At 39.2% G+C, this 17012-nt stretch overlaps 1 protein-coding gene across 1 annotated transcript in view; it reads right to left on the bottom strand.

The window, feature by feature from the left end:
- The window catches only part of ttbk1a (tau tubulin kinase 1a), a 47006-nt gene extending 43374 nt beyond the window's left edge, over window positions 1-3632 (bottom strand). The window contains exon 1 of the mRNA XM_059330538.1: window positions 3552-3632. Coding sequence (XP_059186521.1) covers window positions 3552-3554 — 3 coding nt within the window. The 5' untranslated portion in view covers window positions 3555-3632. The remainder of the gene's footprint in view (window positions 1-3551) is intronic.
- Between the last annotated feature and the right edge of the window lie 13380 nt (window positions 3633-17012).

Here is a 17012-nt window from a genome sequence, read left to right as displayed (position 1 = left end):
AGAACAACAGGCATTATTAGAGGGCTGTCTGCCATTAGAAGCCATTCTTCAGCTGGATCAGGCTACAGGCCGGTGGGGGGTGGGGGCGGGGTTAGGGGTGTGATGGTATTTGCAGAAACTGGAGCAAATATCATGAGCAGAGGAAGCAGCCGGAAACTCTGCTGTCATCCCGACGCCATCCACTCCACCAAATCAACACAGATCACAACGGGCAGGTTTCTACAAAACATTACCTGACTGGACTACAAAACTTGACCTAACTAGACTACAAATCACGACCTAACTGGACTACAAAACATGACCAAACTGGACTACAAAACATTACCCAACTGGACTACAAAACATTACCTAACTGGACTACAAAACATGACCCAACTGGACTACAAAACATTACTCTACTGGACTACAAAACATGACCTAACTGGACTAAAAAACTGGACAAAACATTACCTGCCTGGACTACAGAACATTACTTAACTGGACTACAAATCATGACCTACCTGGCCTACAAAACATTACTCAACTGGACTACAAAACAATGCCTTACTGGACTACAGAACATGACCTAACTGGTCAACAAAACATTACTCAAATGGACTAAAAAAACAATACCTAACTGGACGACAAAACATTACCTAACTGGACTACAGAACAGTACTCAACTGGACTACAAAACATGACCTAACTGGACAACAAAACATTACCTGACTGGACTACAGAACAGTACTCAACTGGACTACAAAACAATACCTAACTGGACTACAAAACAATATCTAACTGGACTACAAAACAATACCTAACTGGACTAAAACATGACCTAACTGGACTGCAAAACATTACTCAACTGGATTACAAAACATGACCCAATTGGACTACAAAACATTACTCAACTAGGCTACAAAACATGACCTAACTGGACTACAAAACATTACCTGACTGGACTACAGAACATTACTCAACTGGACTACAAAACAATATCTAACTGGACTACAAAACAATACCTAACTGGACTAAAACATGACCTAACTGGACTACAAAACATTACTCAACTGGACAACAAAACATTACCTAACTGGACTACAAAACATGACCTAACTGGACCGCAAAACATTACCCACCTGGACTACAAAACATGACCAGACTGGACTACAAAACATGACCTAACTGGACTACAAAACATTACTCAACTGGACTACAAAACAATGCCTTACAGGACTGCAAAACATTACCTAACTGGACTACAAAATATGACCAGTCTGGACTACAAAACATGACCTAACTGGACTACAAAACATTACTCAACTGGACTACAAAACAATGCCTTACTGGACTACAAAACATTACCTAACTGGACTACAAAACATTACCTAACTGGACTACAAAACATTACCTGACTGGACTACAAAGCATTACCTGACTGGATTACAGAACATGACCTAAATGGACAACAAAACATTACCTAACTGGACTACAAAACATTACCTGCCTGTACTACAGAACATTACACAACTGGACTACAAAACATACCTAACTGAACTACAAAACAATACCTAACTGGACTAAAAAACATTACCAAAATGGACTAGAAAACATTACCTAACTGGACTACAAAACATGACCTAACTGGACTATAACACATGACCTAACTGGACTACAAAACATGACCTAACTGGACTATAAAACATGACCTAACTGGACTACAAAACATTGACCTAACTGGACTATAAAACCAGCCCAACTGGACTACAAAACATGATCTACCTGGACTATGAAGGACAGGGGGGGGGGGCTTATATGCGTACTGCCTCTATAGCTTACATTAGCATGCTAACACATTGCTAACATTAGCATGCTAACAGTTAATATGTCCTCTCTGGCAGAAACAATAATCACATGATATTTTTAAATCTTCTGTCTTTAGCTAGAAATAGACGAATAAATGGTTGGTGCTCAGCTGCTGGTGGTGCATTATGGCGCTGATACACCGCCAGCAGCTGGTGGGCGGGGCCTTCAGAGTATGACTCCTTGCATTCTGTCTCTATGATTATAATTCAATGGCATATAATATGTGATTCTAACTGGGCCATTAATAATGTCTACTTCTATTTTGATGCTAAGATTTTGGAGTATTTCTACCCTGTAGTGATTAACCTTTTACTAAAAATTAAACATCTGGATACTGCCTGCACCACTGTTCCTCACACTGAACACATGTTCCTGTAGGGTCACACTCGGATGCAACATGTCTGCCATGAATGGTCCTCAGTTTTCAGTGGATTCGTGGGGAAATTTGAAGTTCAAAGTGATGCATGTCAGTCCCCAAACCATGCTGTTCTGCATGCAATGCCACGGGCCGTCATCATGCAGAGCTCAGGCGGACTGCAGGATCATGGACAGTGTCTCCATGTGTCCGTGTGTCCAGTCAGACCAGCTCTGACAGAGGACTGGACAGACTGGGGAGGAGGGGAGGAGGCTTCTCTGCACCTGCAGTGATACAGCTGCAGCAGCAGCCACACCACCGTCACCATCATCACCATCTTCATCATCATCATCAGCATCATCATCAGCATCAGCTGACAGCGACCAGCAGCTGGGAGTCGCTGTCACACTGGAGATGTAGTGAAACCTGCTGCAGGCCTCAACACACTGCTGAGCCGCCAATCACTGCAGAGGGCGGGACCAGAGTCTCTCTGGATACACAGGTAGTCTGACGACCGGCCAATCAGAGCTCAGATAAAACACCACAACCCCTGCTCCACAAAAGTTGGGACGTTGTAAATAAAACAGAATGCGTTCATCGTTTGTGACATATGCTAAAATAAAAACTTGAATCTTTTTGTGAATATTCACTCTGACCTTTGAACTGAATGCATTTTGTTTTTATTTACAGTTCACTCAACGTCCCAACTGCTTTGGATTCAGGGTTGTAATATCTTGTTTCAGTAGAGATTGGATAGAATTATTTTGTATAGTGCAATAAAATACAGTAAAGTATAGTAATGTATAATATAAAAATCATTGTATGATACGTTTATGAAGAAATATATATATGACATTTTTTTTACAGTTTTTTAAATTTATTTTTATTTTTTTACACTAAATTTAACTGTAAGAGTTATAAACGTTAAAACGTTTCCTTCATGTCTCTGCTATTAAAACTTTAAAAATTAAATAATACTGAGAAAAAAATCTATAATGTCCCAATCAATTAATTAATAAAATTAAACTTAATTAACTCAACTTCCAATTTCTCGTTAATATCTGTAATAAAAGTAATTCACTTTTTAATGGCATTTGCAGAAAAAAACAGGCAAACCCTCTTAAACACCACAGTGACTGTGTCTGTGTAGCAGAGAGACTCAGCAGCAGATCAGAGGGAAACTCTCTCTACCTCCAAACCGCAGCCTTCTTCTCTTCTTCTTCTTCACCTACAGATCTCCTGCTCACTGTGCCTGGGGAGGGAGGGAGGGAGGGGAGGGGGGAGGGGGGTGCTCTGCCAGAAGCCGGTTTGCATCATTCCAGTTTGATCTGATAAATCAGTCAGAGCTCACCATAGTTCTGAGCTCCCGGAAAACCTGACGGCTTACAACAAATCCTGAGCGGGACAAAACCCTTCCTGTTCCTGTGTTAGCCTACAAGCCAAAACAGAGGGCACAGTTAACCAGGAGAGGTGTGAGGAGGAGGAGCCTCAAACAGTGACATCACAGTGTGTGTGTGTGTGTGGGGGGGGGCGGAGGGGGTGGAGAGCATGGAGGCGTGAAAGAATAACAGCTTCAGATCCAGAAACAGAAACATTGTCTGACTCAAAGCGTTTTTATTTACGTTCCACCTGAAATCTCGTCCCCTTAGAACACACCTCCTAAGGACACGCCCCTCAGGACACGCCCTTCAGGACACGGCCCTCTGCAGGACACGCCCCCCCAAGGTCAAGCCCAATCAGGACCTGTCCCCTCAGGGCATGCCCCCTCAGGACACGCCCAATCAGGACACAATCCTCAGGACACGCCCCCATCAGGACATGCCCCTCGGGACACGCCCCATCAGGACATGCCCCTCGGGACACGCCCCATCAGGACACGCCCAATCAGGACACAATCCTCAGGACACGCCCCCATCAGGACATGCCCCTCAGGACACGCATCATCAGGACACGCCCAATCAGGACACAATCCTCAGGACACGCCCCCATCAGGACATGCCCCTCGGGACATGCCCCTCGGGACACGCCCCATCAGGACACACCCAATCAGGACACAATCCTCAGGACACGCCCAATCAGGACTAAATCCTCAGGACTAAATCCTCAGGACACGCCCCCTCACGCCCCAAGGACATGTCCATCGGGACATGGACCTTTACCATCATTTGGTCTTATCACGTGAGTAATGAGCGTCATTTGAACAGATGTATTTATTGTGTGGAGCAGCAGATGAACAATACGAACGTAGAGTCAGTGGATCTGTTTCTGCTGAATCAGCGGAGAATCTAAAAGTAGCTCACACGTAGTGGTTGTCGGAAAACCTGAAGTTTCTGAAAAAATTCATCACAGGTTTAAATCAGCTCGATCCGATTTTATCCCGATACTTGAGTTTAATTAAATTTTAAGCATTGTGCAATATGGTGAGTATCGATACAATATATTGAGATTTAACTGTTTAACTGCATTTTGTGTCCACAAATTTAAATTAAATCAAGATTTTTTTTGTCCAATCAGAGAAAATATTCAGTGTATTCATCTCACTTCAGTCTTTTTATTTTTCCACAATAAGAGTCAAACCTACAGACTGTTCAACAAAGTATTCAGTCAAACTGAACTGAACTGATATCAAACATGTATGGAAGACAACAACTGCAGCATTTTATCAAACTTTCACAAACAACAAGCTTCCCTGCTAAAATGTTTCTGAATCAAACAGAAAAAAGCCAAACTTTGCAGCTTTATTTCCACAACTTCCCAACACTATATCCCGACCACATGGAGCCTATAGATTCCTACATCTTCTAGTTTATATGATACCAGGATCTCCAGGGGCCGGTATTTCAAAATTTGTAATCCGGATCAGGATAATCCGGATAACGAAATCCTCCTTTTCTCAGTCATGGATCAAGGTGACCCTGCTGACTTTATCTGAGTATTTCAAAACATTGGCAGAGTGGATCACCGTGACGTCCATGTGGGCGGATCTGGATTTCCAAATCTTGTCGTGTCTCCGACGCTGGGATCGAAACATGGCGGACTACCTGACGAAAGGAGCAGTGAGCACCACTTTCACGTCAAAAGTGTAAGTTAACAGTCATCTAATGTGTAGCGGTTTCAAGACCATACGAACGCCAACCAACATATCATGCTAGCCAACTTCTTGAATTGTCACCTAATTAAAACCAGGCCGCAGCGATCGCTAATTGAGACGCGGCCGTGCTAACGGTAGCTAACTCCGCTTCATTGACTTGTGTGTTAAGTAGCTAGCGGGCTAGCGAGGTAGCTGCTTTGTTGATTAATTTTAGTCTATGGTTTAACTTATAAAGGAACTAATCGGACGTACATCATACCTTAACTCTTTAAACTAACACCAACTTGTTTAGAGTTTATTAGCGTTACATTATTGGCAACACGTGTACAGAGCAGGCTGCTGCAGTACTTAGGAAACGTAAAGTTACACGGTATTAACTATACGGGTCATTTAGAAGTGTCAGAATGCTCCAGTAATGCTGGTGATGATGTCATGCTTTGTGTACGTAAAGATATACTCATACACCTTCTCTTTCTTACTTTCAGAGTCACTCACAGCCATGGACCTCTCAGCTATTAAGGACAACCGGGTCTCTATGAGTGATGGAAATCCTTGGAAACACTTTAATTGTATTGATCCATTCAATGTTATTGGATTCTGAATAAAGTTATTGAAACTGCTTGAAATTGTAATTGCATTACTTTCATGCTATATAGCTTGGTCAGTGACACAATAAGAAACATTTTTCATCCTAATTTGTCTCCCTTATATAGAAGACTCTCACTAAACATAATTATGGTCATTTATAGCAAAATATAATCTGATTTGATGAAGTAGAATAATCAGTTTGTACACAAACACCTTACTGCATGTTTTAAAAATCACATTCAAGCTATTTCCAGACATTTTAAAGGTACATTTTTAAGTTTGACAGAATTTGTCTTCAATAATCAGAAGCATGAAAATATACCTTGAAAGTGCTTCAATGTGCTGCATGATATATTTACAGCAATTTCAGAAAGTGGGGTCAAATATTTTACTATGCTTTAAATTTCTTTCAATTAGGCTACTTTAATTATTAAAAGTAAAACACTAACACTTGATTAAGTGAAATGAACATCTTGACTAAAAATATCTAGGAGAAGTGGAGCTGAGACTTTGTCAATCTAAGTGAAATCCACCTCTGAGGTGGGATCAGGATGATCCTGAAATTTTGGTACCAAGTTGATCCAGATATCTGCCTTGAGTTTTGAAATACCCAAATCCAGCCTTTTATCTGGATTCAAGGGAGGATTGGATTACCGGAGCGGAATCCTGATCTTCAGGATCAGGGTTATCTGGATCCGTGTTTGAAATACCCAGTTTTCAGATCAGATCTAGATTTAATCCTATCCGACCAGGATAATCCTATCTGATCACTTTTGAAATACCGGCCCCAGGAGATTACTAACAGTGAATACTGGATGCTAAATATGGATACTCGGCGGCCATGAATCGATATAATATCGCCACGCAAAATATCGCGACACTGTGCTGTATCGATTTCCTTCCACTAGAATGCCTGCTACAAACCTCCTGAGCTTTAGAGCAAAAACCTGATGGCGGCTACAGAAACATTTGGGTCCATTAATTTCAATACAAAATGAGAAAACTTCTCACTTCATTTATTACCTCAGATTGTTTTTTAGGACAACACTATGGTCTCAATCACGAGTAAAAAATCTTCTTCAAGACAATTTGATGTTAATAGTGTAAATAATGGCCCCATTTAGAAGAAATTGGAAGATAAACAATCGCATGATTTGGGGTGTGGCTACCTTTGACTGACAAGTGGCTAACAAGGCGAGCCATCATATATATATATATATATATATATATATATATATATATATATATAAAAGGCTGTTTACCGGTTTGGTCTCTTAGCGTTGACCCTTTCACTGTATTTTCATTTAATGATGATGATTTGAACGTTTTGTTCATTAAAATGTCTTATTTAGCACTTGGTTGGACTAACAGACACTCCGAGGAGCCGCTGTTCAGTTTTCCGAACATTTAAACTAACATCCCAGTAAATGCTCCAGTTAATTCTAACATGAGTCAGTCAGGTTGAGGTGTAGTGAGGTGTGTAGTCAGTGTCGTCAGATCCCTCTCGCTCCTCCACACAACGGGAGGAAACCAAGATGGCGTCAAGTGTAAGGCTAAACTCGATGCCTCAAACAGGCCACAAACCAACGAGACGTCACTACGTCCATTATTTACATACAGTCTGTGTCGGCTTCGCTGCTTTTTTCTCGCTGTCAGTCGTACCCGCCTCGTCACAGAGACGATGTTAATCTGTCAATCAGCAGGAGAATAGATCCACCGACTCGACACTGGTGTCGTTCCAGGACAGAAGTCGTGTTTAACGAACGGTTCCTGTCTCGTCATTTAGTGACATCAGGTTGTTGTAACGTTTGGGCCGATCACACAGAGCGTCGGCAGGCTCAATGCACTGAGCTCACAGCTAAACATGACATAAAAAGAAATAAATTAACAAATAAAAAAAATGTAAAAAGTACATGAAGAAACATCAAAAAATTAATAAAATCTATATAAAAAAAGAAGAAAAAAATACAATTCTACATCTTTACATTTATTTGATTAATTATTGAGTTATTTATTATTTTTCTTTCTTTCATCATTTATTTATTTCTACATTTTTCGTGTATTTAGTTGATTTAGTTTCCACATTTAGATATTTATTTCTGCGTTTCTTTTGTCACATTTATGATTTAAAAAAATACACATGGAAATGTCAAAATAAATGTATGAAAATGTAGAAATAATTGAATGAAAACAGAAATACAGAAATAAATAATACAATAAATGTAAAAAAATAGTATTTTCCATTTATTTTTATCTATTTATTTATTTATTTATTTCTACTTATGTCCTTCACACGCAGCTCCAGTGTGATGGTAAACATCAGTAGTCTCAACAGTCACAAACATCCAAATCAAACAGAAACAGAATAAACTTCACAGCTTCCTGTTGTTACTTTACTCTAAATAAGCTCCTGATTTCCAGGGGGGAAAAAATATATTTATTGTTTGATGTGTTTGTGAATATTTATTGATCTGAATATGTCGTTTATCTTTATGTTTATGTCTCGAAGAAACATCAGAATATAAATCTAAATATTTGCTCTTTGTTACATCATGTTATTTTATTATTGTTATAATTATTGTTATTATTATTATTAGTAGTAGTAGTAGTAGTAGTAGTATTGTTATTATTATTATCATTGTTGTTATTATTATTATTATTATTATTATTATTATTATTAACATTTTCATTATTATTAGTAGTATTGTTGTTATTATTATGATGATTATTATTATTATTATTATATCATCATCATCATCATTATCATTTTCATTATTGTAATTATTATTATTATTGTTGTTCTGCTCGGGCAACAAGATTTCATCACTCAATAACATAATATAAAATAAAATTAAAAGTTAAATTGAATTCTTTATGTTCGATGTTTTTAGTTTGTGAATATTTATTGATCTGAAGATCATAAATGTTATTAATGTGTGTCAGGATTTTTCCACATTAAAGAAATCTAAATTGTTGAATATTTATTATATATATTATTATAAAAAATATATTAAGATATAAGTAATTTGGTGTTTGTTTTAATAATTAAAAACCTTAATTATTATAGCTTCAATATAAAGGAATCTAGAAGTTTTTAATCTTTGAGGTATTTATCTGAAGATTCAGACTAAACTACACATTCTCCTTTTGATCATAAAGAGATTTATTTATTTATTTTATTCTAGTAAAGATGCACCTCCACCCCCCCGCATCATATTGAATCTTTCCTCTCTGCAGTGCACAGTCATGGGCGCCCTGTGCGCATGCGCAGCATCACATCCTGCTGATCGATAAATCTGGCCCGGACTGACCCGGGTTATCAATCACAGCTCAGTACAGAGCCACGACCCGGGTTAGTCCTGGTCCCGGTCCTGCACGATCATTCGGATCAAACATCTCTGATTCTGATCGAGAAGTCCCGGTAACGCATCACTGCGGGACACACACACACACACACACACACACACGCACTGATCTCTGTGGTCCGGGCCGACCTGGTCCGGATCAGGCCTACCTGGCGCACCGTCCGCTCCTTTTCCGCCTTTTGGGAATCTTCATCTGGGATTTTATTTCGGCACAAAACGTCCTGGTCCAGAAAACCCACCGTTCCTCTAAAGGGGGGCCGGGCTTTGGGCCTCACACTCCCGCAGGACTAAACCACCATTGATGTCTCCTCTAACAGTCCCCGAGAGCAAAACCAGACCGGCTGCGCGCCCAGACCGGCCCGTCCGGCGCAGCACAGACCCACTGCGGGACCGGGACGCGCAGAGTCCAGCAAGAAACAGGGCAAAACCTGGTCCGGGAGCGCTCCTGGTCCGGGTCCTCCTCCGGTTCTCCGCCGCTGCAGATGAGGAGGAGGAGGAGGATGGGGAGGATGGGGAGTATGCAGGTCGGTCCTCCACCTGCAGGACCGGGTCTGGGAATCGCACCCGGGACAGAGCGGATCCAGGAGCCCTGTGAGGGGAGGCGGTCTGTGGGTGTCAGGTTCTCCAGCTCCAGCCTGTTTGTCCGCACTGCAGCTCCGCATCCAGCTGCGTCAATCGCCGCACACACACACACACACTCAACATCCGCTCAGACTTTCACAATAAGAGTCCGTCTCATCGCTCCTACTGCTGATTACAGAGAAAAACAGAATTCAGGCACTATTCACCTCTTATTAGCTCTGCGTTATTGGCTTTATGCAAACGGATTATTTATACAGAAATTCAGCATTTATTAGGTTTAAACAAACTTTTTTTAAAGAAAATATTTATGATACGTTGCATGTTTTGTGCAAAAAAACTTAAATAAATGTATTTGTGTGTTTGAGTGTTGTCAGGTCGACTTTATATATTTACAGGATCAGATGTAAACATTAAAGTCTCTCTGTGTTTTCTTGTAAATATGAGATTATTTTTCTTGTCATTTTTTTTTCCAGTAAAATTGTAACTATTCCCGTTATTATTTTATTTTTTTCCCCCGTATATTTGTTTTTTTCTTACACATTTTTAATTTTTTGCTATGACTTTGTGATTTTATTTTCTGTAAAAAAAATTTATATTTTTCTTGTAAATTTGTAAATTTTATCTCGTAAATGAGTGATATTTTCCTGTAAATGTGTGAGTTTTTTCTGGTGTGGGAGTGTTTTGTGTGGCGACCTTCAACCTTCCTTTTTAATGTATTGTTGGTGTTGATTCTCACATCTGTTCCTTCGGTTCTCTGCGTTCTCACCAGCAGAGAACCAACTCTGAGAATCCAGACCCCCATTAAGAGGAGCAGAGTTCTTCTTTGGTCACCAGAGTTGGTTTGAGCGTTCACAGCAGCAGAAACCAGAGGGACCATCAGACAAACAGCAAAGTTCATCTAGAGCAGAGGTCACTAACAGGCAGGTCTGGACCCAGAGGCCATCCTATGTGGACCCAGACCTATAATCAATAAATTATTGAGGGATTCTACATTAAGATGGGACGCTTCTATTTTAACCAGCACAGCTTTTCTAGCCTTTACGGCATTTGCTTAGCGGACCTTACAGACCAATTGCATGCAAGTTAAGCCATCCCACTTGACGCTCAGTCAATCAAATTTGTGTAAACAAAAGCGCGACTCTCAATACAGAGATGAGAGAAATGAGAGGTGAGTGACAGGTGGAAAGGGATAGCGATACAGGGTCAAGTGACGAGTGAGCCAGAGACAGGGAGAGGACACAGAGAGATTTAAAGTCCTGGCAGGAGAAGTTAGAGCTCAGTTCTCCCACTGAACTGAAAGAACAGAAAGTGAAACTGTTCAATCTTTAAGATGTGTTTATATTCATTTGGTGTAAAAAAAAATGTTGAGACAAAGAAAGACCAAAGAAAAAGGGAAACTCAAGCTGCTGGAATTTTATTTTTCTAAAATAAACCACAACATCAAACATTATGAATTAGTGATACGACTACTGAGAGGACTTTTCTCCTCATTTATTATCTCAGAAAACATTCTGGTCTCAGTCTCTAATGGTCCCATTCAGAAGGAAACAGATGATGAAGCAGATGTGGTTTGATTGACAGGTGGCTGTCATCAGGATAGAAGCAGAATAATGCGTATCCACGGCAACGTGGAAATCTAATCACAACTTTGAGCTATTCAGCGTGTTTTCACTTCATCACAGTTTATTTCAACATTTGGTTCATTTAAAAATGTTAAAATGTTCATTTAAAAATACTAAAAAATTACAAACAAACAAAAATGTACTTAAAAAGACACAAAATCACGAAAAGAAGACAAGAAATTACGTAAAAACGGACACAAAGTAACCAAAAACAAAACAAAAAAAAAAGACAAAAATACACAAAATGACCAAAAAAGACAAAAAGGACACAAAATTAGCAAAAATAAAATAAAAAAGACAAAATGTGACAAAAAAGGCACAAAATGACAAAAAAAAAGACGAAAAGTGACAAAAGGACAAAATGACAAAAAAAGACAAAATGTGACAAAAAAGGCACAAAATGACAAAAAAAGACGAAAAGTGACAAAAAGACAAAATGACAAAAAAAGACAAAAAGTGACAAAAAGACAGAAAATGACAAAAAAATTCACAAGATGACAAAATACGACACAAAATGACCAAAAAAGACAAATTACAAGACACTTTTTGTCTAATTTGCATTGCCTCTCCACAGGGGTTCCCCAGGGCTCAGTGCTGGGACCCCTGCTATTCGCTATCTACACCACCTCTCTGGGTCAGGTTATCCGCTCACATGGCTTTTCCTATCACTGCTATGCAGATGACACTCAGCTTTATCTGTCATTTCCTCCTGATGACCCATCTGTCTCTGCACGGGTCTCTGACTGCCTCTAGGACATAGCCACTTGGATGACGGCACATCACCTCCAGCTGAACCTTTCAAAAACTGAACTGCTGGTCCTCCCTGCTAAAGCTACAATACACCACAACATCAACATCAAAATTGACTCCCTGTGTCTTCCCCCCACCAGGATGGTGAGAAATTTAGGTGTGATGATTGATGACCAACTCACCTTTTCCAGTCATGTCGCCTCAGTTACCCTGTCATGCCGCTTTGCATTTTACAACATCAGAAAAATCAGACCTTACCTAACTCAACATGCCACCCCACTCTTGACACAAGCTGTTGTAATCTCACAACTCGACTACTGTAACACCCTCCTGACGGCCTGCCAGCCTGCACAACAGAACCACTTCAGATGATCCAGAACGCGGCGGCGCGCCTGGTCTACAACCAGCCAAAAGGGTCACATGTCACACCGCTGCTCATTGAGCTCCACTGGCTACCTGTTGCAGCCCGCATCAAATTTAAATCTCTAATGCTGGCCTACAAAGTTGTCTCCGGTACTGCTCCTACCTACCTGAACGCCCTGATTCAGACATATGCTACTTCACCACCGTTGCGCTCTTCCAATGAACGGCGCCTGGCTCTACCCCCGTTGGTACAAGGCAATCCAGACTCTTTGCATTTCTTGTTCCCCGCTGGTGGCTCACACCGGTAGAGCGCTTACCATGTAGGATGAGTCCTTGCTGCGGCGGAGCCGGGCTCGAATCCGGCCTGAGCTCCCTTTGCCGCATGTCTTCCCCTCTATCACTCCCTTTCTATCTATCACTATCAATAAAGCAAAAAAATTCCAAAAAAATAATCTTTAAAAAAAGAGAGCATCTTCTCTCCTAGCACCACACGATAATTCTACTCCTTAAATAATTGTCACTAGCACTTATTGATGCACAAATAGCTTTTTTTGCACTATACCTTGATTGTTTGTTTTTATTCTTCCTGTAAGTCGCTTTAGATCAAAGTAAATGACTAAATGTAAATGTACAAGAAAAAGTCATGAAAGAGCAACAAAAGACACGAAAATTACCCCAAAAAATGCTAAAAAAAAAAAAAAAAAAAGACAGAATTACCAAAATTACCCAAAAAAAGGACAAAAAGTGACCAAAAAATGACACAAAATGACCAAATAAAGTCATACAACGAGCAGGTAATGAGATTTAGTTTCAGTGTTAACAGTTTATTTTTAGTCTCTGCTGGCCGGACTGGACGCTTCAAACGTCCACAAACCAACGAGCGACGTCACCATGACGACGGACATTATTCATAAACAGTCTGAGGTTCTTTTACATCTGCACACATGTGATATTACTCAGGATGATGCTTGACTATTAAACTGATTGTTCATGAAAACATATTTCTAGGACTTTGGTGTTTAACTGTTACTGTCCATCAGTAAACACCCTTAGAGTCCCTAAGTAAAGCTGATTCGTATTCTGAAACACTCTGGAACATTGTAAGCCACCGAGACAACAATACCAAATATTAGCATTTACATTAGCATCAGCATTAGCACACACACACACACACACATACACACACCCACACATCTCGTCCCTATCAGCCAGGTACGGGTTAACTCTTCACAATGATCGAAGCACCTCTTAATATTCAAGTTAGTCTTTTTATTTACCAGCACTATCCTTTCAAAAATAAAAGCACCTGTCTCATATCGTACACTGGAAACACCATTATAGAACAAAAGCACTTGTCTCCACAGGATAAAAGAAAGACAACATCAGGAAACACTCAGATAAACAACAAACAACAAAATTTATCACACAGCTACACACAGGAAGTTTAGAAAAAAACAGCGTTTTACATCACGTCCTTGGAGAGAAATCCAACTAATTTAACTGTTTTTCAGATATCTCATTACTAAAGTGATTGTCAACATGTTTAACTGCAGAGTATTCCCAATTATCAGATTATTGTGTTTGAATTAAAGTGTGCAGTGAACTCTGACAGCTAATTAGTTTTGGTCTCACTTTTCCTGCCGACATGGCGGTGTAAACAAACCGAGTCATCAGGACCGAGTCATATTGTTTTGGTTTTAAAGTCCAATATAGATTCAGATTATTAGCAACAAATGAGGCCAATAACATCTGTAGTGAAAATGAAAATCTTTCTCTGAAAATGTAGAATTTGGAATATTACAAACTCTGTTTTAACTTTTAGCACCTTTAATCAAAGCTGAAACTTTCAAAATAATATACAGGAAGTTTCCAGCAGCTCCAGATGTTTACCACCATGAGAGCACACATCATGCACGGGAAATAAATTCATACCAAAATAAATAAAAATAAAATTAAAAAAAACATAGAAATTCCATATTTTTACATATATTATTTATTTAGGTATTTCTCTATTTGTTTATTCAAATATTTCCACATTTAGTTTTACATTTGCATATGTATTTATTTCTACATGCATTTATTTATTCATTTTTACATTTACTTTATTTCTTCTTGAGGTGACGACCAGATGGATAATTTACATACAATAATAATATGCTGTAAAAAGGATCTATAATTAAGGATGGGTTGTATTATTATAGCATTGTTATTTTTTATGTTTTATATATAAATATATATGTAAGATATTTTCAAATATACTTTTATTTTACACATTTGATTCTATATTTTGTCATATATGATGGCATTAATTTCAGCTGGACGTGTATTTTAACCATCAGCATGTTTTTATTTACCTTCATTTAAAATAAGGCGTTTTATATATTTGCTTTTACTTCTTGATTCTGGTATTAAAACCAAGAAATGTTTATTCTGTGAACATTTGTTTTTGCGATGCTTTTCTTCTGAAGCCTGTTCTTCAACTTGAACTTTTCTCCAAACAGACATCGTTTATAGATTTGTTATGGCCAATACCAAAGATGACTTCATGTCAACAACATCCTTATTGTTGGAAGATTTCATAAACACAAAATTGTGTTATTATAACTAGAAAACAAAAATAAAATAATGTTTTCAATATAGTCTATCCCCTTTGACCCCGATGAATCAAAAAGCATTGTATTTACATTTTAATGTTTCTATTTTAAAACAAAAATCAAATCACCACTCATTTGTTTTTTAATATCCTTTTGTGAACCCAAAATCCAATGACCAAAAGATACACAGAAAAAAAAAGATACACACACAAAATAAAATACAACAAAACTTCTCGATTCTAGGTTTTATTTTGAAAACACCGAGCGGATGCAGTGTGGCTCCTTTATGTGTGATCAGTCCCACCCTGCAGCCAGCACCTGAACGCCTCATCCTCCCTTCACTCCCCGTCGGGCCTTCAGCCGCCGAACCGGAGCTTTATTTTAATAAACACAATAAATAAATAAATAAATACGATCGATTGTTTCCCCGAGGCTTCGCTGACACAGACACACACACACACACACACACACACGCATACATATACACACACACACACACACACACACACACACACACACACAGAGGGTTCAGCATCGCATGGCTTCGGCTGCCTGCTCGATGTTCGCCTCGATCGGCCGCCTCGATCGGTTTTTTGATGTTTGTTTGTTTGTTTTCTTACCTGATTGTTGTACTGTGTCCGGAGCCGAGCAGCATCCTCCTCCTCCACTCCCTCTGCTCCATCTCTACAGCATCAGCATCAGCACCACACACACACATACACACACACACACACACACACACACACACACACACTCTTCCTCCATCTTAAAGGGCCAGTGCGCTGCAGCGCCCCCTGTCAACCCGGAGTCTGTCCGCAGCCCCACTGAAGTAGCAGAAACATGTTTTTTCAGCCTGTGTTGTTGTTTATTTTGTTGGGCTGCACAATTCTCTCTGGTTTATGTCACTTCCGGTGACGGGACAGGGGCATGGCTTGACCTGACTCACCTGTCCAGGTGTGTGGCTGCAGGTGAACAAAAACCTCAGATATTTCCTGTTGAACTTCTTTAGCCATCAATATTTACCTTTGGTTGAATTATAATATACCGACCTCCTCCTCTCTCCTCCTCCTTCTCCTGTCTGTCCTCCTCTCTCTCTCTCTCTCTCTCTCCCTCCTCTTCCTCCCTCTCTCCCTCCTCCTCTCTGTCACCTCCTCTCTATTTCTCTCACACCTCCTTTCTCCTTCTCTCTCCTCCTCCTCTTCCTATCTCACCTCCTTTCTCCTCCTCTTTCTGTCTCTCTCTCTTTCCCTCTCCTCCAGTTCATTTTTTCTTCTTTAATAAAACAGTTTAAACAGTTCCTCTGGAGCCTGTCAGTCAGTGCTGTAGTCACAGTACTCTTTGATACTGACAGTATCAGCAATAAAAGTATACAAGTATTCTCAGCTTTATGCAGTAAAAGTACACGTATTTGAGTAAATGTACTCGGTTTGTCCAGCAGGGGGGGACACTTCTTCTCACTATGTTGTTTATTTATATTGTTTTGTCACAGCTTCATTCTGACTCAACGGATCAATAATCAGCTTCACACTTTGATTTTAATTGTGAAAATACTTTATATTTCATTTAAAACGACTCCTGCTTCCTGAAAAGATCCTTTATATATATGTATATATATATGTATATATATATATATATATAATATAAATGTCACATTAAATATTAAATCGTTTTCTGCAGATATTTATTTTCTACAAATAAAATATTTCTGACATTATTGAACATGTGCAGACATTTGACCCTTTTAAATACGAATTAATGAATAATTAATGAAATTATTAGTATTATTATTAATGTTATTGTAATTATTATTGTTATTATCTATTTATATATATATATATTTATATTTTTATATATATA

This window comes from Centropristis striata, chromosome 1, assembly GCF_030273125.1.
Source record: "Centropristis striata isolate RG_2023a ecotype Rhode Island chromosome 1, C.striata_1.0, whole genome shotgun sequence".
Taxonomy (NCBI): Eukaryota; Metazoa; Chordata; class Actinopteri; order Perciformes; family Serranidae; genus Centropristis; species Centropristis striata.
This window is presented reverse-complemented; position numbering and strand designations above follow the sequence as displayed.